General features: G+C 44.8%; 4 protein-coding genes and 2 long non-coding RNA genes across 12 annotated transcripts; 3 read left to right on the top strand and 3 right to left on the bottom strand.

Annotated features, from left to right (window-relative positions):
- Positions 1-1,654: 1,654 nt before the first annotated feature.
- On the bottom strand, positions 1,655-3,493 carry LOC120642790. The gene is made up of 4 exons (XR_005662741.1): positions 3,352-3,493; positions 2,900-3,163; positions 2,502-2,741; positions 1,655-2,407 (listed from the first exon to the last, which is right to left on the bottom strand). It is a non-coding gene; the product is annotated as an uncharacterized LOC120642790 (long non-coding RNA).
- Positions 2,406-3,980, top strand: LOC120642789 (2-oxoglutarate-dependent dioxygenase 21, chloroplastic-like). The gene is made up of 3 exons (XM_039919380.1): positions 2,406-2,659; positions 2,920-3,158; positions 3,258-3,980. The coding sequence occupies exons 1-3, from the start codon at positions 2,510-2,512 to the stop codon at positions 3,832-3,834; spliced, it is 966 nt and encodes a 321-aa protein (XP_039775314.1). The 5' UTR covers positions 2,406-2,509; the 3' UTR covers positions 3,835-3,980.
- A 2,163-nt stretch (positions 3,981-6,143) lies between these two features.
- On the top strand, positions 6,144-9,667 carry LOC120642786. 2 transcript variants are annotated; one of them, XR_005662739.1, is made up of 5 exons: positions 6,147-6,349; positions 6,915-7,006; positions 7,798-7,851; positions 8,035-8,155; positions 8,266-9,667. It is a non-coding gene; the product is annotated as an uncharacterized LOC120642786 (long non-coding RNA). The 2 variants fall into 2 exon arrangements; XR_005662738.1 differs by having other exon boundaries at positions 6,144-6,349; positions 7,798-8,155.
- Positions 7,988-10,336, bottom strand: LOC120642783 (flavanone 3-dioxygenase 3-like). Its single transcript, XM_039919371.1, has 3 exons — positions 9,710-10,336; positions 8,702-8,940; positions 7,988-8,593 (listed from the first exon to the last, which is right to left on the bottom strand). Exons 1-3 carry the CDS (start codon positions 9,875-9,877, stop codon positions 8,023-8,025), a joined length of 978 nt encoding a protein of 325 aa, XP_039775305.1. The 5' UTR covers positions 9,878-10,336; the 3' UTR covers positions 7,988-8,022.
- A 4,401-nt stretch (positions 10,337-14,737) lies between these two features.
- On the top strand, positions 14,738-17,532 carry LOC120642785 (N-acylphosphatidylethanolamine synthase-like). 5 transcript variants are annotated; one of them, XR_005662737.1, is made up of 5 exons: positions 14,738-14,988; positions 15,779-15,906; positions 16,756-16,841; positions 16,979-17,097; positions 17,398-17,531. XR_005662737.1 is itself a non-coding variant. In XM_039919374.1 (5 exons), exons 1-5 carry the CDS (start codon positions 14,738-14,740, stop codon positions 17,410-17,412), a joined length of 618 nt encoding a protein of 205 aa, XP_039775308.1. In that variant the 3' UTR covers positions 17,413-17,531. The 5 variants fall into 5 exon arrangements, 4 of the variants coding, with proteins under 4 accessions (XP_039775308.1, XP_039775310.1, XP_039775307.1 ...); XM_039919374.1 differs by having other exon boundaries at positions 16,960-17,097; XM_039919376.1 differs by lacking the exon at positions 16,979-17,097 and having other exon boundaries at positions 17,398-17,532.
- Positions 17,381-21,912, bottom strand: LOC120642782 (flavanone 3-dioxygenase 3-like). 2 transcript variants are annotated; one of them, XM_039919370.1, is made up of 5 exons: positions 21,625-21,912; positions 19,601-19,773; positions 18,596-18,834; positions 17,896-18,487; positions 17,381-17,782 (listed from the first exon to the last, which is right to left on the bottom strand). In XM_039919370.1, exons 1-4 carry the CDS (start codon positions 21,794-21,796, stop codon positions 17,917-17,919), a joined length of 1,155 nt encoding a protein of 384 aa, XP_039775304.1. In that variant the 5' UTR covers positions 21,797-21,912; the 3' UTR covers positions 17,381-17,782; positions 17,896-17,916. The 2 variants fall into 2 exon arrangements, with proteins under 2 accessions (XP_039775304.1, XP_039775303.1); XM_039919369.1 differs by having other exon boundaries at positions 17,420-17,782; positions 17,921-18,487.
- Between the last annotated feature and the right edge of the window lie 79 nt (positions 21,913-21,991).

Below are 21,991 nucleotides of genomic sequence, written 5' to 3'. Positions count from 1 at the left end.
CCGCGGGCGGCAGGTTCTGCCCCCCCGCCCGGGATCTTGGCGTCCAACCCAACGGGGACAGGAAGGAACCAGCTGCGCTTGCATTGCATTGGGAGCACGCACTCTTCAACGATTGACTTGGCGGTTAGTACAAGTGTCTCGTTAGCTTTCTGATTTTAAATCAAATGATGATGATGATCTTTACACCACGGCATTTGTTCACGGTTCCCAACCTGCCACCCACAGTAGCCACTAGCACCATGGACGCCCGGAAAAAGAGCAATTTTGGAGGCTAGCGGCGACATGCATTCTCCTCAGCATCAGCAGGTGACTGCGACTGCGACTGCGACTGCGACTGCGAGTGGGATCCCCCCACCTGCCTCCGTTCATCCCCGCGCCAGGTGCATCCCCACAACCATCCAACACCACCGGAGAAGAATACCGTATCAGGTTTTTCAAAAGAAAAGGAATACCGTATCCTATCACTATCAGGAAGAGAAGCCATTTGCCATGCCTGCGCGATGGAGATGACCTCACGGCTGATGCCACCAAGGCGTGGGTAGGACTAGGGAGGGGTGAACGGGACACCACGGCCATTTTAACATATTTCTCCTGTCGGCCCTCTGGCCCTTAGGAGACAATTTAATGCAGTCTGTTTGGCATTTGCAAGCCCGGTAATTGCACATTACACCGATGTCAAATACTACAACTTAAGGTCAGGAACGGTGGACATTTCATACTGTAAGTCTGTTTGGTTGAAGGCGCCCAGGCAGCTGTTGCCAGGCAGCCATCCTGACCCCATGAAATCGAGAGCCTGGATGAGTTGCCTGGCGCGGGCAACTTTCTCTGGGTGCAATCCAAATAAGCCCCAAGAGTTTATTTGGTTACTTGAGGTTTATTATAAACCCATAAGCCCCTCACATGAAGAGACTTATAATAAGTTCAAATATGTGTTTGATTGTATCGGCTTATAATAATTTTTATAGTAGCTAATGACATTTGTACCCCTCATTAATATTCTCCACAGTAGCTAAATGGATAGGGTTGTGTAGATGTAGGGAGAGATAGGATTGGAAAGTGTTGTTTTTTTTTCTGATGAGGCCTACAGAAAATAAGCCTCATAAGCACCCCTTAAAGGGGCTTATGAGCTTAGGAAGAGACTTATAATAAGCCACATCTTTAAGTCTAGATGTTTGAATGGAAGCTACCTTGTTTAGAGCTTATTGGAAGAGGCTTATTATAAACCTCAAGTAACCAAACGTAACCAAACATCCCTAAAAAAGTAACTAACGCATGTCAAATCAGCTGTTCGAAGAAATACCCATTGGCCATGTTTGATTAGCCCCTTGAAATTTTTTTTCACAAAAAAATGAATATATGCATAAAGTACTAAACGAAATTTATTTGTGAAACCTTTTCACGGATGGGTGTAACTTTTCGAGACCAATCTAATGAGCCAAGTTCCACCATGATTGGCTACAGTGATGCTACAGTAACCATCCCTAATCATCCTCTAGTCATGCGGTCGAATGTCTTATTAGTTACAGCACATGCTACAATACAATAATTGTGCAGATTATTTTGTAATTAGACTTCATTTAATACCTCTAATTAGTGGTCAAAGGGGCACACCCCCTAACCAAACAAGGCCATTGATCATCTGCTACTGCTCCAATAGTGCCAAGTTCTTTTCTTATTAACAAAAAAAATGCCAAGTTCTTTTCTTATATACCAAAAAAAAAACGATGCCAAGTTGCCAACTGACTCGTGCGACAAGAGGCGCGTGCCACACGCCCAAAAAGATCTCCAGTCAGGCAGTCACACAGAAATGTGCCGCCTCTGATCTGACAAAAGGCCTGGGCTGTGTCCCCGAACCAGAAGAGCCCTTTTGTCAGCATCCATCAAGGCAGCAGCCGAAACCGGAAACCTCTCCACCCCCAGACCGGGCTGGCGCCCCAACTTGCCGTGGATTCGGCGTCCACCGCCGCAACCCCGCGGCAAAAAACAATGAAGCATTATCCGGGGTCCGGTCCGCATCAGCCACGCGAATTTCCCGAGCAAGAGGGATGTATGTGCCCGGCGCAACTTGGCGAGGGAACAACAGAAAAATGGCCACTGTCCAAGCCAAGCGAAAGGAACCCAAGCGATCTGCCTCTGATCTCTGGGGGGAAGATCTTTGTTCATCTGGACGCACGCGGCCTGCTCCTGGACCCAATCTTTTGGAAAACCTTAGTATCTTCCAGTGCGCTCAAAAGTCTTCGTACAAGGTATTTACCCAGGCTTAGATGCCGATAAAAAAAAGGAAGGTTTGCACAGTGGCCGGCAGCAGTACCTCTCCGTATCAGCTCCTGCTTTTCGTCCCCGAGATCCGGCCAGGGCGCCTATAAATACAGTTCCTGGCATGCAACACCGGCTTCACTGCATCCGCCTGCACTTGGAAGAAGAGCATTAGACGTGAGAGCACACTTTGTTCAGCTGTCGGTCCCTGGGTGGAGGACAAGGCAGGCCTGCCAGCTTCTTACCAGCATCCATGGCAAGCCAGGTTGGGCAGCTGCCGCCGCTGCCGCCGTCGCGGCCACTGCCAGTGATCGACCTCGGCAGGCTCAGCAAGGACCCGGCCATGCGGGCGCTTGCCATCCAGGACATTGCGCGGGCGTGCCGAGAGCAGGGATGCTTCCAGGTTACTGTCTGCTGCTTTCTTGCTGCTCCTTATTCTTCGACACTTGCTTCTTCCGCTGACAATGAGCTTTGAACTCACCACCCTGCACTGAATGATCGGTAACTCAAGGATACAGCACACGTGCAAAATGCAACCCATGCTAGCCCAACCTCACCAACTTAATTATCAATGTCATTTTAAATGAACCAACGACATGCAAACATATTTCAGATGCTTTAATGTCATTGTCAATGCTGATACCTCTGTACTAATGCTGCCAGGTGGTAAACCACAGTGTCGGCAAATCCGTCATGAATGGCGCCCTTGAAGCCGCCTCGGAGTTCTTTGAAACTTCACCGGAGTACAAAGAGTTGTTCGCATCGACCGACATCCGACGGCCTATCAGGTATGACACGAGTTCGAGGGATGGGATCAGCAAAGCCAGGTCATTCCTGAAGCACTACGCCAACCCTCTGGAAGACTGGATACAGTACTGGCCAATGCAACCGCCAATGTATAGGTAACCTGCAGAAATCCTTCACGTCATCAGAACAATGAATGTAATGCACTGCCACCAGCTATACTAACGTTGTTTCTTTATTAAAAAAAATGGCACCAGGAAGAAGATGGGGGACTATGCTGTTGAAATACAGAGAGTGTCAATGCAACTCATGGATGCTATTCTACAGGGTCTAGGACTAGAACCATTGTACCTGCAAGAAAAACTTGAGAATGGCGTGCAGTTCCTTGCCTTGAACAACTACCCACATTTTTCACATCAAGGTGACAAGGTTGGATTGGCTCCCCATTCCGATTATGGCTTCCTCACCATCCTGCTGCAGAGCTCCCCAGGACTTGAAGTGACGCCCCATGACGAGAACACCTGGAAGGCTGTCCCTGTAGTCCCTGGGGCCCTCCACGTCCATATTGGGGATCACCTGGAAGTCTTGAGCAATGGTCAGATCAAGTCCCTTGTCCATCGAGCCATACTCAATCCTGATGAAGCAAGAATTTCTATTGCCAGCATTCATGGTCTCCCCGTGGATGAAAAGGTTCGCTGTGCTGAGGAGCTAGTTGATGAGAAGCACCCAGAAATGTACAGGGAAAGTAGCTTCCAGGACTTCCTCGACTTCCTACCATCGAATATCAACAACTACAAGAGATTTGTTGAGAGCCTCAAGATCGACAGAGCTTAAAAAGAAAACATTGGTTTCTGCTGCACCAGAAACATACCAAAATGGCATTCTTCAGATAAGACTGTAAGCTAGATGAAACAAAATTTGAGTGTTTTTAAACTGAGTATTGTAACAAGGAGGAATCTCTATGCGGTTCAGCAGTCCCACATGTGGTCAGTTCCTATTTGAAGATACAGATTCATATAGCAAACACAATTGGTGCTGATATGTTCTGCAGAGCTCCGGCCTTCAAGTGATATCAGGTTGATGCCTCTCTAGAAGTTGAGTCTAGTTCTCCATTCTTAATACTACAAATGACCATTTAAGTATGGCTTAATGCTTGAGAACCACCCTATTAACTGTCGTGTCTTGCCGTGTATGTACCTCCTCCTCCTCCTACAGTATCCGCAGTGTATGTGTAGTTAATAATCGATGTAATCAATAGAGCTGCACCCGGGCTCAGCCTGGCAGCATCCAGCTGGACAGAGGTGTGATTAGCAAGATTCCCTTTTTTAACCCCCTTTTCTTTCTTTGGGGAAATGAACAGTTGCATGTCTCTTTCATTAAAAGGAGGATCAAAGGAACCTTGCTAGGCTTTTCAGGTTGTTGGTCTCGCACTATCAGTTAAATATGTGTAATAATTACCGAGTAAGATGATGTGCTGCCCATCGTATCAATAAATTATAGCATGAAGACTATGATTTCCTTTGTTCCTTGAAAAAAGAATTATGCCGAGAATTTGAGAGTTGAGACCCATGAAAATATTGACCGGATGCAACCCAAGTGTATGTGCTTGTCTTTTCGGTCGGCACTAATGGCCGACAAAGCAAAAGTGGTAGATGCAAACCTAAGAAAAAAAGGAAGTGAATGATGCAAGAGATGGTACAAGGCATATAGAAGGGTCATTTTCCTTCAGTCCCTATCAGCCAATAATTCAAGACAAATAGGTCTATTTAAGTTGTAAAAATTCAAGAAAAGCTGTTCTGTTGCAGCTACAGGAAAAATCAGCAAATGATGTTGAAGGCACATCAAAAGTTTCAATTGAATCACGACCAAAATTATATCACAGTACACCGTTTTTTGGTTAAAAATGATCAGAGTACTGATGAAGTGTCGATTTTATTTTTCAGATCCAGGACAAGCCCAACTTCTATTGATAGCGATAGCCACTGTTTTATATAGACACCAGCTAACCATACTATTAGACTCGAAGTGTCGCTCATTGCCATTAAGACAACCAACTTGATGGATGTAAAAACAAAAGATAAGAAATGGACTGAGGCGTCTAGCAATTCTGACAAAAAGAAACACCGCCTAGTTCTTGGAAGGTGGCACCCACTGAGATCCAATATTCATTTGGGTACTACTTTTTTCCATGACTAATAAGGAATTGAACAACGTGTCCTTTTAATTGAGCACTTAATTGCTTAGGACTGTAACAGTTTTTTTTTAGCGAATGTGCCTGAGCACGTATTTCATTAAAAAGAGAAGAATAAAAAGAATACAACGACGAGATCATGGACCGCAGTTCATGACAGGCCGAGAGTTCAGAAGTAGGCGATTACAAAGCAATTGTTAAGCGACCTACAAGCTGGGTAGGAATAATATCACAACAAAAGAAGAAAAGGTTCCAAAGACCTAAAGCATGCGTGCCGCCAGGGCAAGGCTTCCTCAAAAATTAAGCTAACAACCTCATTCACCGAGCGAGAAGTATGATCAAAAGTTCGGCGATTCCGCTCTTTCCAAATAATCCAGAAGATGAGGATCACCAAACTGTCAAAGCATTTACGTTCGACTTTGCCAAATTTTTTACAACTTGTCAACCACCAATATGTGAAGATGGTGGCTGACTGTAACAGTTCATGGAGCAATTAATAAAAATCTCTCTTTATTTGAAAAACAAGTCATATGGCATTCCAATATCTGAACGATATTCATGAAATTAGAATATACTCCCTCCTTATTACCCATATTTGACAATAATTAATTATTATATGCACATATACAACAACAACAACATAGCTTTTTTTCCCAAGCAAGTTGGGGTAGGCTAGAGATGAAACCCGAAAGAAATAAGTTCAAGGTTCAGGCACATTGATAGCTAGTCTCCAAGCGCTACTATCCAAAATTATCTCTTTAGAGATATTCCATATTATATGCACATATACTCATTTTAAATAAAATAAAAAATATTTATTTGGAAATAAATTTTGAATCCTAAAGTGATTTTTCTTTAAAACGGAGGGAGTATGTTATCAGGTGAGTGTGCCCAAACGTGCTATGAAAGAATCATTTTATTTTGCGGGGAAAAAAAGAGGTTAGCTTAGATCACCAAACTAGCGGCCTCGAACAGCAATAATCGATGCAAAAATCAGGCGTGATGCCATCCAATCGGACGGCCCGAGCGCGTCGCTGCGGTGCGTCCCTCCTCTTTCTCCCTTCACCTCACCTCTCCGTCTCTTGCTCGCACCCCTTGTTCCCTTGCGGCGACGATTGGGAGAGCCGCCGCCCTTCGCCAGCGACAAACACCCACCAGGTATGCCGGACCCTTCCCTTCCTGCCGTGCGAAACCCAGCATCCCAAACCCTAATGTAAACTATTCGTACTGTATCCGGATCTGCCCCTGGTTAACATTAGTATTAACATGCATCCTGTAATGGTGAGTCTGAAGCACAATCGAATCCATGGCTCCACACAATTGCTAGGTTGGCAAGTGGCATATAAACTGCAGGTTCGCTTCGACACCCTTGCCCCTCCATGTGCCTGTGCAATGCCTGCATAATAGAGTGAAGCATTCATACGAAGATACAGTTATTCAGAGATTGATGTTACGATGCTGAATCATTACTTGCCACTTGTGAACATGTTCTGTAGCACAGAGGAAATCCAGAGATAATTTTAGTTTCTAGTGAAGTCCAATCTGGTGCGCGAATGCATTTGAGGTTAAGTGAGAACTGTGTACAGCATCATAGTTGAATGAAAAAGGCATTTGAGCAGGAGGTAGCCTTGGCAGCCAAAATAGATGCATGCTGCCATGCTTACGATCCAACTTTTAAGGTTGGAAAATACTGGGCTTCAATAATATTGACTACTTCATGCAGGGTTCTCATTCATGGCCTCCCATTTCCTTTAAGGGAATGGAATTCAAATTGAACATAGAACAGCAACATATGAACTGATTCAGAAGCACAAAGTAAGTAATTGTCATGCATAAATACATAAGATATTTTTTTACATTGATTGAGTCATCTAAGCCATATTCACATGCACTCCAAGTTCCCAAAGATGGTTTCTGAGCCTCAAGGTTGTGGATGATGGCCAAAGATGATTACACATGCGAGTTTTGAATACTTCATGTAAAACTGGAAATGGACACCGGCAGCCACAGATATGGCTTTATTTGAAGATTACACGGACACTTTAGATTTCAACATGTGATGATGAACCATAGCTCGATCTTCCTTCTCAAATACCATAGCACCAGTTAGCCTGCACGATTGGATGACGTCAAATTTAACAGAAAAATGAAAACTACATATCACATTAGTGCACTTACATGGTTGCCTCTAGCCACTCAATGAAGACTGGGGCAGTGTTTCCCCGACCTACCAACTACCCAGCCCTTTAACACATTACTGAGTCATCTTTTTTACAGTGTTGCTGTTTGTGTACTCATCCTTTGTGTGTGTGCAAGTGCGCTCTGTTGGGCATACCAAGTGTCTGCCAAACTACACTTTTACTATTGCACCTCACTGATTTTGTGTTTGATTGTTTGTGTCTCTATGATAGTATAACTGGTTAATCAATTGTCAATTAGTAACCGTTGCTGAGATAGGTCTGGTGTATAATGTGACATTTTGTGATAAACAGTGTGCATTCATAGAACTGATATTAGTTTCACCTTCCTAGTGTGTTTTAAAGATAACAGATACACACCACGGGGTAGATTTTTTAAAATTGATTGGGTTTCTTTACCTGTGACAGACCCATAATAATGCAGTGGGATGAAAGGGGAAAACTACCTGCAGAAAACCACAGGTTAGTACCTCTTCATCAAAGGAACAAATACACATCACAGAACTTTACACTGTCAGCATTAGTCTGAACTCTGAAATAGATAGATATTGAAGTTATGAACTGAGTAGCATGTCTTGTTACCACCTTTTGGACTTGTAGTGAAGATTATACCCTAATTATGCTCTGCAATCCTTACATTCGAAGGCTTTCGAGAAAGTTCCTGTGCTTGTTGTCCATATTAGCTGTGAGATGGTCAAGGAAGTCACTGAAGCTGCTCTCTTTGTACTTTGGTGGATTTTCTTCGTCCACTAGCTCCTTGGCACAGGTGACCTTCTCATGTAGTGCAAAACCATGAATGCTAGCTATAGAAATCCTTGCTTCTTCAGGATTCAGAAGGGCACGATGCACAACTGTTTTCATTCTGCCATTGCTCAGGACTTCCATGTGGTCACCAATCTGAACATGCAAAGCGTGTGGAAGTTGCTGAACCCTTGTCCAGATGTTGCTGCTGGGGTCAACAACTTCAAGGCCCCCACAACTTGTGAGCAAGATGGTAAGAAATCCATAATCAGAATGTGGAGCCAGCCCTATAGTCGTGGCACTTTGTGATGCTTTAGCGTAGCAGTTCACTGACAATAGTTGGGAGCCTTCATGAAATTTCTCATTCAGGTATTCCTTGCCCAATCCTAGGCCTTCTACTATTGCTTCCATCAGTTGCAAAGCCACCATCCTTACTTCAGAAGCATACTTTCCCATGTATTTCCTGGTTTCAGTAAGCGAAAATGGGTCATATCAATTCTTAGAAACATGTTCTGCTCATTTTGTAGTTCTGGTTTGTAAAACGATTTTTTTATATAAAAAAACTGTTTACCTGTAGATTGGTGGTTGTTGTGGCCAATATTGAATCCATTCGCTGAGTGGATGGGCATAATGCTTTAGGAATGCCCTGGACATGCTAATGCTATCTTTTGAGCTTGTATCATATCTAACAGGTCGTCGAAGGTCCTCCGATGCAAACTTTTCCTTTGTCTCATTTGGTAGTTTGAAGAAATCTGAAGCTGCTTCAAGAGCACAATCCATGACAGATTGACTGATCCCATGGTTTATAACCTGCGAAATGGAGCAATCATCAGATATTAGGAAAGGGAAGTAAGCTATCTTTGTTCCCTTATAGTGAGGATCTGGCAGTGGTTTATGAAGAGGCAATAGATCAAGATCTCTTCTGAAAACAAAATTTGGCATCACACCCTAAAAACTGACCACGACAGATGGGACATCTTACAATCTGCCATCCAAAGTTCTAAAATGACCTTCCCTGGAGTTCGTAATGGAAATTCTAGCCATTTTGATGAAAACTGAAGGGCAAGATAGGAATTGGAGTTCTTGTCAACCTAGAGCTGGTCCTCCTCACTTCCAGTACTTTCACTTCAGTAAAATTAACTAGCTGGTTCACCCGGTCAATTGTCAAAGGCTCTACATATACTCCAAATCTCGCACAACTTAAAGCATCGGACTCTTAATTTTTGGAGCAAAAAGTGCGAATGTAGTTCATGAAACAATGCAGTTGACAAGAGACAATGTTTGTATCATAATCATCTGGATGTATTAATAGTGAGATGATATCAGAGCTAGCTGCTGGGTTCAAAAGAAGGTCTGATGTCAGAGCTTCTTAAGCTGTTTATCTTCTGTAGAATTGCTTCAAGATTATGTTAGTTTGTCAGTTTTTGCCTTGTACAAGTGACAAGTCAGCTTCCTCGGTACACTCCAGCAGAGGTCACAGGTGGCAATATTAATAATCAGTCTCAGACAAAGGAAAAGGTCAAGGCAAAGACAAGGAAAGGACAAAAAAACTGTTATGCAGTGTTCTAAGGGAGCATACCTGGAAGTACCCTAGATCACGGCATGCTTTGGCAACATCATCAACCACACGGTATCGGGTTGCGGAATCCAGGCTGAGGTGGCCGAGGTTGATCACCGGCATTGGCAGCGGATGCAGGTCCTCCGACGGGAGCAGCTCCGGAGGGACGGTCCTTGACGAGTCAGACATGTTGGCTGACAAACCACAGCACCAGACACAGAGAGGTCAATCTGCTATTCTGAATCAGAACATGGAATGGGGTACAACCGTTGTGGCTCCATCTACTTATAGGATGCTGAAATCCCAGGTACGTGAGACACCGCCTCTTGGCTTTGCCGTGCTTGCTTGTAAGGAATGAGAGTATAGAAGCGTACATACACCTGATGGTCTTCACCTGGACCATGCTTTCCAAAGGAGAGGTCAAGGCAATGCACGTTGGGCCATACATGCATTCGTCAGCATTCTGGTCAGGAGTGCTGGAGAAGTAATTTGTTTTCTTGAGCAAAAGTCAAATTGGTTTTGGCTACTAAAGTGTATGGACTAATCAAGAGCTGGCAGCTGCTGCTGCTATTGTCTAGAGGCATCTTAGGTGTAGTTGTAACCAGCTACTGCTGGGCTGTTCTATTGCTGTATTTGAGGTGTAAACAGCACTGTAGCTAGGTCGGTTACTGTAGCACCGACCTAAACTGCTATATAAAGAGGGTAGTACCTCCATGTATATGTAACATTTGAGTTGAATGAAATAGCAATACTAGTTTGCAAGAAACTCTCTGGTTCCTCTCCTTTTTTATCCTTGCTTTCCAAGTTAGTTAGGGCCAACAAGGAGGAGGTCCTGGGCTGGCACTGCATGGACGTGCCTGTTGGGCTGTGCACCATGCAAGTAAAAAATTGCAAGCATCATAGGCTGGATAGAGCTCCAGCTCCAGGTCTCTCACTCTCTGCCGCTTTTCTTTGAGTTCTCCATAGCATGGGCGGACCCAAGGCCCGGCCACCCCGGGCACCGCCAGCGAAAGTCCGTATGTATATGCAAGCTTAGGGTAAAAAAAAAACTAGCGGAAGTAGAGTTAAGGACAAAAATGCAAAGCACGTTGCTGAGTGCAGACTATCATCTCCTCTATTCTTCGCACTGTTGTACAGTTTTCGGCAAACAATGTTGCTATGTAGGCTTGCGGATGGCATTAGACTTGCCGTTGGTCCGGATCCGTTGCAATATTGGCCCGGGCTCTACAAAATTTCTGGGTCCGCCGCTGCTCCATAGCGTGTTAACATCGCGGCGGCGGGGGCATGCAACTGGTGTTTTCTTATGACCCAAGGTTCACGTGGATAATATTGTTTGGGAGCGAGTTGTTTTGCTGATGTTGCTGAATTGTTGTCCAGGGGGTTCTCATGTGGGCATAACGCCTAAATGATCCGTCAGCTATATATGGTCTTGTGCTCTTGGCATGGTGTGTGTTGACTAGTACTTGACTGCGAGGAGCATGGTGGTTGATCTCCAGCCACAGGAGCAGTCGGGCGAACGGTTTTGTGCAGGGTGCTGACGCCTGTCCAGGTTCAGGGTGTTTTTGAATTCGATGTGCTGACACCCATGAGATCAGGAAATCATTTACATACTACATGCCGGTGCAACAGAGGACAGTGACCTTCATGGGAGGCCGGTTTGTTTCTCATCAAGGTACTAGCTGTTCGTTGAACCTTGTCTTTTCATCGTGGAGATGACTCGAGTTGCACTGCATGGGGGCAAGTGTAATATAATGTTGCTTACGTTTCAGACGTCAATAACTACTGCTGCTCTGCCTAGTTTTTTTTTTCTTTTTTTGAGGGCACTGCTCTGCCTAGTTCAAGGTTGGCAACGGGTCGGGTTTGGTTTGGGTGGAGTGTCTGGGCACCCAAACCCGAAACCCGAATTTGAAACCCGAACCCGCCCCGAACTTCAATTCGGGTCGAAATCTATCCCCGAAACCGAAATCCGCGGATACCCGAAAACCGACGGATAATCCGAAACCCGAACATTTTCTAGTGAGCTAGACGAATCTCCCAGAGATGCTGATGCGGGCCACCGTGTCGTGCGCCTCCGCGCCTGGGCCGCGTCTGGCGTCTGCGTGCAGCTGCAGCCTCCGTGGGGGTGCAGGCGGACGGCGAGCTCCGTGCCGGGAGGGGTGCGGCCGGCCGCCGGGCTCCGGCAGGGCGGGGTGTGGGCGGACGGCGACCTCCGTGCTGGGAGGGTGCGGCCGGCCTCCGGCCCTCTGCCGTGCGCCGCGCCGGGCGGGGCGGGGTGCGCGCTGCGAGCCGCCGGCCGGCCTCCGAGCTCCGGCAGGGCGGGGTGCGGGGCTGCTGGCGGACGGCGACCTCCATGCTGGGAGAGGTGCGGCCGGCCTCCGGGCTCCGGCCCTCCGCCGTGCGCCGCGCCGGGCGGGGCGGGTGCGCGCTGCGAGCGCCGGGCGGGATGCAGGTGCCCCGTCGCGGCATCGGGCAGGATTGGGGAGGCAGGCGGCGGCGGCGGCTAGGGAGCTGACGGGTGAGGTGTGGGTGAGGGTGGGAATAGGGTTTCTGGGCTTATATAGTCATGGATGTTAGTTGGGCTTCTATTGGGCTGGTTGTTTTCGGAGGCCCAATGGAGCTCCGCGGGTATATTTTAAAACCCGCACCAAACCCGAAATATTTTGGGTATCCGAACCCGCAAATCCGCGGGCGAAGATCGAAACCCGAACCCGAAACCCGCAAACTCGAAACCCGCAAACCCGAAACCCGCAAACCCGAAACCTGCGGGTATCCGCCCCGAACCCGCCCCGCTGCCATCCTTAGCCTAGTTTGGAAGAATCCCATGAAGAAGATACGGGTGTTTACGTCCGGAATTATTTAGAAGAGTAAAATGTACCGCTGAACTAGTGTTATCTAGATCACCAAACTTCCAAAGTGTGTATTCAAATCCACAAACTTGCTAATTGTGTCACGTAAAATCCTAATCACCATTTTTTAAGTTATAAAGCTGGTATATGTTTGCGCTCAACTCTTATATTTTCTAAATTTTCTTCAAAATTTTATTTTAAAACTTTGTCCTAATTTTTCTGATGTTTGCTCCAAAATTTATCTTTTTATTTTCTTTTTTTACAAATTTTGCCATATGATTTTTATTTTCATACAAATTTTATACAGATCTTTTGTATTTTAACATATTTATACAAGTAAATTTGTTATGATTTTTTTATAGGTTTTAATGTTTTATATATAATTCATATTTGAATAAATTATATAACTTTCGGTTTAGCTTAAGCAACTGTAACTTGAACCTCACGTACGATTAGTAAATTTAAAAATTTGAATGCACATTTTGAAAGTTTAGAGACACTACGAGCCAAGTTTGAGATCCGACGGTGCGACGAGAACTCGCTGAAGATCGGAGTTTTTGAGTTTATTAATTATAATATATCAAAGGGCTGGCTGTCGACCATCCGTTCGAGAAATAAGGGTTGAGATCAGGTGTGGGCTTCTCGCGTCAAAAAAAAAAAAGGTGTGGGCTTCTCTCTTTCCTACTCTTTGGGCTTGTTTGGTTACTAGGATTTTTCTTTAAATCCTTGTCAAATCAAAATGAATCTTACTATTTTATAGTATCAAATAAAATTTATTTATAAATATTTTTTGACAGCTGAGTACTAATTCGCGAGATAAATTTAATGAGCCCAATTAATCTATAATTTGCTACAGTGATGCTGCAGTGACCATCCGCTAATTATGAATTAATATACCTCATTTGATTCGTCTCGCAGTTTAGCTCTAGAGTTCTGCAGTTAGTTTTATAATTAATTTTTATTTAATACTTCTAAATTTTAAAATTCTACCTCGTCTAAAGTTTAGCCTCAAAAACCAAACAACTTTTTTTTTACTTTGTCTGATGTAGCTACGCTTATCATCATGGAATACGATTACCTGTGGGTTTGCCAGCCAGCATGGCAGTCTAGGTCGGCCCGCGGGCTCTCTCCCCGCGTGTGCGCGGCCGGTCGGCTGCGGCCTGATGATCACGTGGCGTCTCCGCGGGCGGTGGTGGTGCAGTGCACAGTGCACACGACACGAGCCCCGAGCTCGCGGTCCGCCGGCCCGGAATCGTGTGCGACTGCGGTGGATGTCTCGAGGGATGGTGCTTCACAATCTAATTTAGTTTTTATATATTTTTAATTTAAACTTGTACAAGATAAATTTGATATTTTAATCTGGCTTTTAGATTGTCTAGTTTAAATTTTAAAATCCTACCACCCCTAATTTACGGGAGTCCATGGCTCAAAAGCACCGCCCCGGTTCTTCAAAAAAAAAAAAGCACCGCGCCTGGCAAGGGGTGCGCGGCCGTGTAGCACGTCGGAATCTGCGGCAGCCGGCAGCGCCCACGGTATTCTGGGTTAGCGGCAGCCGGCAGCCGGGGGAGCCGATACCTGCGCCCGAAACCGCTGCGGAGAACGGAGCCGTTAAACGCGAGCCGGTCTTCACCTAGCCTACGCAAGCCAAGGCCACGTAGGCAATTCATACGGAGACTAGCCAAGGCCACGTAACTGGGCAAGGCGACGGTTTGTGAATTGTGATCCGGTGTTTACCCGCGAAAAGCAAAATAAGACCTTGTTTAGTTACCTTCAAAATTTAAAAATTTTACAAAATTCTCTATCACATCAAATCTTTCAACGCATGCATGAAATAGTAAATGTAGCTAAATAAAATAATTAATTACATAATTTGCATATAATTTGCGAGACGAATTTTTTGAGTCTAATTAACCAATAACGGGATAATAATTATCAAATACAAACGAAAATGCTACAGTACTTTACATAAAAAATTTCGCATCTAAACAAGCTCTAAATTTATCTCAAAAGGTAAGGAAAGCTGTCTGTAAAAACGCGAAATCAGCCAGCGGCCACAACTCCACAAGCTCATGTCCATTCGGCCATTCCGGACCCACCGAAACCTACAGTACTATCCCTACATCGTCAGAGGAACAGAGACGAAAAACCGAGCCCACGCGAACGCCGACGCGGTGGGGGGGGGGGGGGGGGGGGTGGGGGGGGAATGGAGGCGTCCGCGGACGCGGGGGCGGCGGCGGCCGTCGCCGCCGCGCGAACGCTGCGGTGGGCGGGCCGCGCGGGGCACCTGGGCGGCTTCCCCCGCGCTGCGGTGTTCGCCGCCGTGGGCACGTTCGCCAAGGCCTACGCCTCGCTGCTCAACACCACCACCGTCCACAACGCCGACGCGCTGCTCCGCCTCGTCTCGGCGCGGCCCCCCGGGACGCCGCTCCTCTCCGTCAGCAACCACATGTCCACGTACGTATGCCCTATCCTCCTCACTCATCCCCCTTTCCATAACCCTTGATGCTTGTCGATTCGGACTAGGAACAGTAGCTGAGATCAGGGATGTGTCGCGTCGCTCGTCGCTTCGTATGCTTGATCTGTCGTCGTTCCGGCGCCTGGTTGTAGATTCTGGACGGGTTTAGTCTGGAATTCGTGCCCTGTGATGATGATATTTTCGAAAGCATTGGTGCCACATATCAGTGGACTAGTGGAACGTTTGGAGCCAGTGTTGATTGGGATTTCAGCCTACGGAGTACGGTGAATCTCGGAGTAGTATTTTTTTCCCTGCACATGTAAATCTATTCAGCATTAGCATTCATGGGTGCCATTGCTCCTCTATTTTCGTCACCTGGTGTCTCCTACATGTAGCAGTAGCAGTAGCTGTGCTGAGGTTTTACTTTCAAATCTTAGGTTAGATGTGGTCTAGGCAAGGGAAAGCTCGAATGTACTTTTATCTTGCTGTGATCTTTGATATAAAAAATTCGCTTGCTGCGTCATTCATTATTACTACAGCACCAACATGAAAACCAATGTACATTAGTAGCATATATTTTAGGAAACTACAATATGTTCCTTTTTTCACCATGACATGTGCATGAGAGGACAAAAATCATATTCACATACTATGCCATGATGATGTCGTATTGTACACGTGTTCCATGCCACTGCTTGTGATTGTTGTCAGTTTGTTCATCGTGTAATTTGCTGTGTTTAATCTCCATCTGTTATAATTTCAGTAATGGTTTGTACTTCCTTCTATAAGGGTAGATGATCCGCTTATGTGGGGATTCAAGGGTTTTCCAACATCAGATGCAAAGCTTGGAAGGTGGGTGCTGACAGCAGAGGATATATGCTTCTGGAATATAGTCATGTCTTACGTGTTTCGACTTGGTGAGCCTTATCATTCTTATTAGTTATTTCCTTTTGCATTCTTGTATTGGTTTTGCAAGCTCCAGTGGTATTCGGCTTGCTAAATTGTGATGCATTGCAGTTTGGGTTGCGCATAGAAAATTATCACTTGTTTATGAATACCTACTTACACTGCTTTTGTGGGTGAAAGTAGATTTTTTTTTAACATAGTTACAGGTTTTGTGGGTGATTGGAATTTTTAGACAGTGAAAATTGTGACTTCAGAAACAAGATGATTTAATGTCCTCTAGCTCGGTTAGTCAGGTAACAGTTTGTATGAATATACGGGATATTTCCTTGTGAATCGTATTAGGTGCATCCAGTGAAGCATGCAAGATGGTAAACATCCAGTACAGATCCTATCTAATCCAGCAAGCAGTTTTCTGTTAATTGCAAGATCCAAATTCAATTCCAATTTAGCTGCCAGCAACTATTTAGAAGTTCAGTCTCTGTGATAACTTAAAGTTCATATTTAATGACACTAAATTCACTATCACCAAGATTAGTGAGTGTTGTGGATTCTATGAAAATAGTTACACTTTCAAGAATTATGTAACCCCGACCCTTGTTTGACCTTTTGGGCACTGCATTTGCAACAATACATCAATGGTCACCTGTCTTCATCTCTTCGATCCCTTGCTTGTAGTATCTTGCATGAAGACTTGCTGATGCTTGCTAAGCTATGCACTGTGGTACTGATTTAATAAACAATGTATCAACTCTAGCGCCTCCGTTGTCTCTTGTTCAACTCCTATTTAAATTTTCAGTACTTCATGTTCTCTAACTTGTCCTGTACTTCACTTTTAATGTGAGAAATGATTGTATGCACAGGGAAATGCGTATCAATCACACGAGGGGGTGGAATCTATCAAGAACACATGAATGAAGCTCTTGACGTGCTTGTCAATGGAGGCTGGGTATGGACATCTTTTGCAATTACATACCTAATTTTCTGCCATTGACAGCCGCCATATCCCTGCTTATGGACTCTGGCCTTTATTTAATTCCAAATTTTGTCATGACGTATTCAAACAGTTGCATTCATTCCCTGAAGGAAAAATTGCCCAAGATGATCAGCCAATTAGAAGATTGAAGTGGGGAACTGCCAGTCTTATTGTCCGAGCACCAGTAACTCCAATAGTTTTACCGATTGTTCACTCTGGTTTTGAAAAGATAATGGAACCAAGATGCCATCCTTTTAGCTTATAGATGCATCTCCTACATACTTGTGAACATGTTCTGTAGCACAGAGGAAATCCAGGGATAATTTTAGTTTCTAGTGAAGTCCAATCTAGTGCGTGAATGCATTTGAGGTTAAGTGAGAACTGTGTACAGCATCATAGTTGAATGAAAAAAGGCATTTGAGCAGGAGGTAGCCTTGGCAGCCAAAATAGATGCATGCTGCCATGCTTACGATCCAACTTTTAAGGTTGGAAAATACTGGGCTTCAATAATATTGACTACTTCATGCAGGGTTCTCATTCATGACCTCCCATTTCCTTTAAGGGAATGGAATTCATATTGAACATAGAACAGCAACACATGAACTGATTCAGAAGTACAAAGTAAGTAATTGTCATGCATACATATAAAGATATTTTTTACATTGATTGAGTCATCTATGCCATATTCACATGCACTCCAAGTTCCCGAAGATGGTTTCTGAGCTCAAGGTTGTGGATGATGGCCAAAGATGATTACACATGCGAGTTTTGAATGCTTCATGTAAAACTGGAAATGGACACCGGCAGCCACAGATATGGCTTTATTTGAAGATTACACGGACACTTTAGATTTCAACATGTGAAGATGAACCATAGCTCGATCTGCCTTCTCAAATACCATAGCACCAGTTACCCTGCACGATTGGATGACGTCAAATTTTACCAGAAAAATGAATTACATATCACATTAGTGAACTTATATGGTTGCCTCTAGCCACTCAATGAAGACTTGTAGTGAAGATTATACCCTAATTATGCTCTGCAATCCTTACATTCGAAGGCTTTCGAGAAAGTTCCTGTGCTTGTTGTCCATATTAGCTGTGAGATGGTCCAGGAAGTCGCTGAAGCTGCTCTCTTTGTACTTTGGGGGATTTTCTTCATCCACTAGCTCCTTGGCACAGGTGACCTTCTCATGCAGTGCAAAACCATGAATGCTAGCTATAGAAATCCTTGCTTCTTCAGGATTCAGAAGGGCACGATGCACAACTGTTTTCATTCTGCCATTGCTCAGAACTTCCATGTGGTCACCAATGTGAACATGCAAAGCGTGTGGAAGTTGCTGAACCCTTTTCCAGATGTTGCTGCTGGGGTCAACAACTTCAAGGCCCCCACAACTTGTGAGCAAGATGGTAAGAAATCCATGATCAGAATGTGGAGCCAGCCCTATAGTCGTGGCACTTTGTGATGCTTTAGCATAGCAGTTCACTGACAATACTTGGGAGCCTTCATGAAATTTCTCATTCAGGTATTCCTTGCCCAATCCTAGGCCTTCTACTATTGCTTCCACCAGTTGCAAAGCCACCATCCTTACTTCAGAAGCATACTTTCCCATGTATTTCCTGGTTTCAGTAAGCGAAAATGGGTCATATCAATTCTTAGAAACATGTTCTGCTCATTTTGTAGTTCTGGTTTGTAAAACGATTTTTTATATAAGAAAAAATGTTTACCTGTAGATTGGTGGTTGCTGTGGCCAATATTGAATCCATTCGCTGAGTGGATGGGCATAATGCTTTAGGAATGCCCTGGGCATGCTAATGCTATCTTTTGAGCTTGTATCATATCTAACAGGTCGTCGAAGGTCCTCCGATGCAAACTTTTCCTTTGTCTCACTTGGTAGTTTGAAGAAATCTGAAGCTGCTTCAAGAGCACAATCCATGACAGATTGACTGATCCCATGGTTTATAACCTGCGAAATGGAGCAATCATCAGAGATTAGGAAAGGGAAGTAAGTTGTCTTTGTTCCCTTATAGTTGAGGATCTGGCAGTGGTTTATGAAGAGGCAATAGATCAAGATCTCTTCTGAAAACAAAATTTGGCATCTCACTCTAAAAACTGACCACGACAGATGGGATATCTTACAATCTGCCATCGAAAGTACTAAAATGACCTTCCCTGGAGTTCGTAATGGAAATTCTAGCCATTGTGATGAAAACTGAAGGGCAAGATAGAAATTGGAGTTCTTGTCAACCTAGAGCCGGTCCTCCTCACTTCCAGTACTTTCACTTCAGTAAAATTAACTAGCTGGTTCGCCCGGTCAATTGTCAAAGGTTCTACATATACTCCAAATCTCGCACAACTTAAAGCATCAGACTCTTAAGTTTTGGAGCCAAACGTGCGATGTAGTTCATGAAACAATGCAGTTGACAAGAGACAATGTTTGTATCATAATCATCTGGATGTACTAATAGTGAGATGATATCAGAGCTAGCTGCTGGGTTCAAAAGGTCTGATGTCAGAGCTTCTTAAGCTGTTTATATTCTGTAGAATTGCTTCAAGATTATGTTAGTTTGTCAGTTTTTGCCTTGTACAAGTGACAAGTCAGCTTCCTCGGTTCACTCCAGCAGAGGTCACAGGTGGCAATATTAATAATCGGTCTCAGACAAAGGAAAAGGTCAAGGCAAAGACAAGGAAAGGACAAAAAAACTGTTATGCAGTGTTATAAGGGAGCATACCTGGAAGTACCCTAGATCACGGCATGCTTTGGCAACATCATCAACCACACGGTATCGGGTTGCGGAATCCAGGCTGAGGTGGCCGAGGTTGATCACCGGCATTGGCAGCGGATGCAGGTCCTCCGACGGGAGCAGCTCCGGAGGGATGGTCCTTGACGAGTCAGACATGTTGGCTGACAAACCACAGCACCAGACACAGAGAGGTCAATCTGCTATTCTGAATCAAAACATGGAATGTGGTACAACCGTTGTGACTCCATCTACTTATAGGCTGCTGAAATCCCAGGTACGCGCAACACCGCCTCTTGGCTTTGCAGTGCTTGCTCGCAGGGAATGAGAGTATAGAAGCGTACATACACCTGGTCTTCACCTGGACCGTGCTTTGCTCCAAAGGAGAGGTCAAGGCATATGCACACGCATTCGTCAGCATTCTGGTCCAGGAGAAGGTCCTGGGCTGGAACTGCATGGACGTGCCTGTTGGGCTCATGGGCTGTGCACCATGCAAGTAAAAAATTGCAAGCATCATTGGCTGGATAGAGCTCCAGCTCCAGGCCTCTCACTCTCTGCCGCTTTTCTTTGAGTTATCCATAGCGTGTTAACATCGCCGCGGCGGGGGCATGCAACTGGTGTTTTCTTATGACCCAAGGTTCACGTGGATAATATTGTTTGGGGGCGAGTTGTTTCTCTGATGTTGCTGAATTGTTGCCCAGGGGGTTCTCATGTGGGCATAACGCCTAAATGATCCGTCAGTTATATATGGTGCTGTGGCAGGGTCCCAAAAAGGGTGCTCTTGGCATGGTTTGTGTTGACTACCTGACTGCGAAGGGGAGCATGGTGGTTGATCTCCAGCCACAGGAGCAGTCGGACGAGCGGTTTTGTCCAGGGTGCTGACGCCTGTCCAGGTTCAGGGTGTTGGTTCGATGTACTTTTTTTAAAAAAGTTCTCAGTTTGTTTCCCAGACTAAAGTTTAGTCATGTCATATTGGATATTTGGACATCTAATTAATATTAAATATAGACTAGTTATAAAGTTAATTGCATAAATTGAGACTAATTCGCATGACGAATCTATAATTTGGCCATGTGCAAGAAAATATGTGCTAATGATGAATTAATTAATCTTACTAGATTCGTCTTGTGAATTAAGCCTGGTTTATGCCATTATTAGTTTTAGAGTTAGCTCATATTTAGTCCTCCTAATTAGCATTCAAATATCTGATGTGACCCGGACTAAAATTAATCATTAGATTAGAAGATACCGGTGCAACAGAGGACAGTGACCTTCATGGGCGGCCGGTTTGTTTCTTTTTCATCAAGGTACAAGCTGTTCGTTGAACCTTGTCTTTTCATCGTGGAGATGACTCAAGTTGCACTGCATGGGTAAGGCCTCGTTTGATTTTTTAAATTGCTGTCACATCGAATATTCGAATGTCAATTTGATTGTTCAGATGTCAATTTAATATAAAACTGATTGCATAAGTTGCAATTAGGACTCTAGACGAATCCATTAAGTATAATCAATGTATGATTAGTGGATGATTACTGTAGCAATTAGTGGTCGAATTATGGTTTAATTACACTTAATAGATTCGTCTCGTGATTAAATCATGACATATGAAATTAGTTTTGCAATAAGTATATATTTAGTACTTTTAATTGGTGTGTAAACATGCGATGTGACGGGATTTATGACTTGAATTGAAAAAATCAAACGAGACCTAGGCTAATATAATGCTCATTTAGAAAAAAAGTGTAATATAATGCTGCTCACTTTTCAGATGTCAATAACTCCTGCTGTGTCTAGTTTGGAAGAATGCCACATGAGGGCATGTACAATGGCCATCAATACATCGTCTATATTCGGTTTATTGTGATTAGCGAGGGTCATTAACTCACAAACTGGTTGATGCCGTCGTCTCGCGAGACGACGGCACCGGCTCGTGCTCCCAGATCAAATCGACGGGTGCTCTCTCGTTGTATGCCTAGTTGCAGTTCGGAGATGGTTTCTACGGATCCTATGCGTACCTGCACCATCTTCCTCGGCCACCCGCTTGGTGCCGAGCTCACCGACTGCCGCACAGCCCTCGCGCCGGCCGCTGCACAGCCCTCCCGCTGTCGGCCGCTGCACCGCCCTCCTGCCGGCCGCCGCACCGCCCTCCCGCTTGCCGGCCGCTCCTACTACCGCCGGCCGCTGCATCGAGTGGTTGACGGATAGGAGAGAGACGAAGAGGATGAGTGACTCACGGACGGAGTCACAGACAGCTTGTTTGGTTATCTGCACGAGAAAGTAGACCTGTCCACACCAAAAAAAAAAAGAAAGAGAGAAAGTAGACCTGTCTACAGCGGTGCAAAAAGCGTCCACGGGCCTGGCTCTGGAGAAACGTAAAATTCG

Source organism: Panicum virgatum, chromosome 7K (genome assembly GCF_016808335.1).
Source record: "Panicum virgatum strain AP13 chromosome 7K, P.virgatum_v5, whole genome shotgun sequence".
NCBI lineage: Eukaryota > Viridiplantae > Streptophyta > Magnoliopsida > Poales > Poaceae > Panicum > Panicum virgatum.
Note: the sequence above shows the minus strand (reverse complement) of the source record. Positions and strands in the feature narration are given on the sequence as shown.

Bases quoted from the DNA above. Each gene is read 5' to 3' on its own strand.
- LOC120642789 (XM_039919380.1), top strand. From the start codon at position 2,510: ATGGCAAGCCAGGTTGGGCAGCTGCCGCCGCTGCCGCCGTCGCGGCCA. The intron at 2,660-2,919 runs GTTACTGTCTGC...TAATGCTGCCAG, and splicing joins GAGAGCAGGGATGCTTCCAG to GTGGTAAACCACAGTGTCGG. The intron at 3,159-3,257 runs GTAACCTGCAGA...AAATGGCACCAG, and splicing joins ATGCAACCGCCAATGTATAG to GAAGAAGATGGGGGACTATG.
- LOC120642783 (XM_039919371.1), bottom strand. From the start codon at position 9,877: ATGTCTGACTCGTCAAGGACCGTCCCTCCGGAGCTGCTCCCGTCGGAG. The intron at 8,941-9,709 runs GTATGCTCCCTT...TCCATTTCGCAG, and splicing joins GTGATCTAGGGTACTTCCAG to GTTATAAACCATGGGATCAG. The intron at 8,594-8,701 runs GTAAACAGTTTT...TACTGAAACCAG, and splicing joins CAACAACCACCAATCTACAG to GAAATACATGGGAAAGTATG.
- LOC120642785 (XM_039919373.1), top strand. From the start codon at position 14,738: ATGGAGGCGTCCGCGGACGCGGGGGCGGCGGCGGCCGTCGCCGCCGCG. The intron at 14,989-15,778 runs GTACGTATGCCC...TCCTTCTATAAG, and splicing joins GTCAGCAACCACATGTCCAC to GGTAGATGATCCGCTTATGT. The intron at 16,842-16,959 runs GTATGGACATCT...GTATTCAAACAG, and splicing joins TGCTTGTCAATGGAGGCTGG to TTGCATTCATTCCCTGAAGG.
- LOC120642782 (XM_039919369.1), bottom strand. From the start codon at position 21,796: ATGCAGCGGCCGGCGGTAGTAGGAGCGGCCGGCAAGCGGGAGGGCGGT. The intron at 18,488-18,595 runs GTAAACATTTTT...TACTGAAACCAG, and splicing joins CAGCAACCACCAATCTACAG to GAAATACATGGGAAAGTATG. The intron at 17,783-17,920 runs GTAAGGATTGCA...CCAATCGTGCAG, and splicing joins TTTCTCGAAAGCCTTCGAAT to GGTAACTGGTGCTATGGTAT.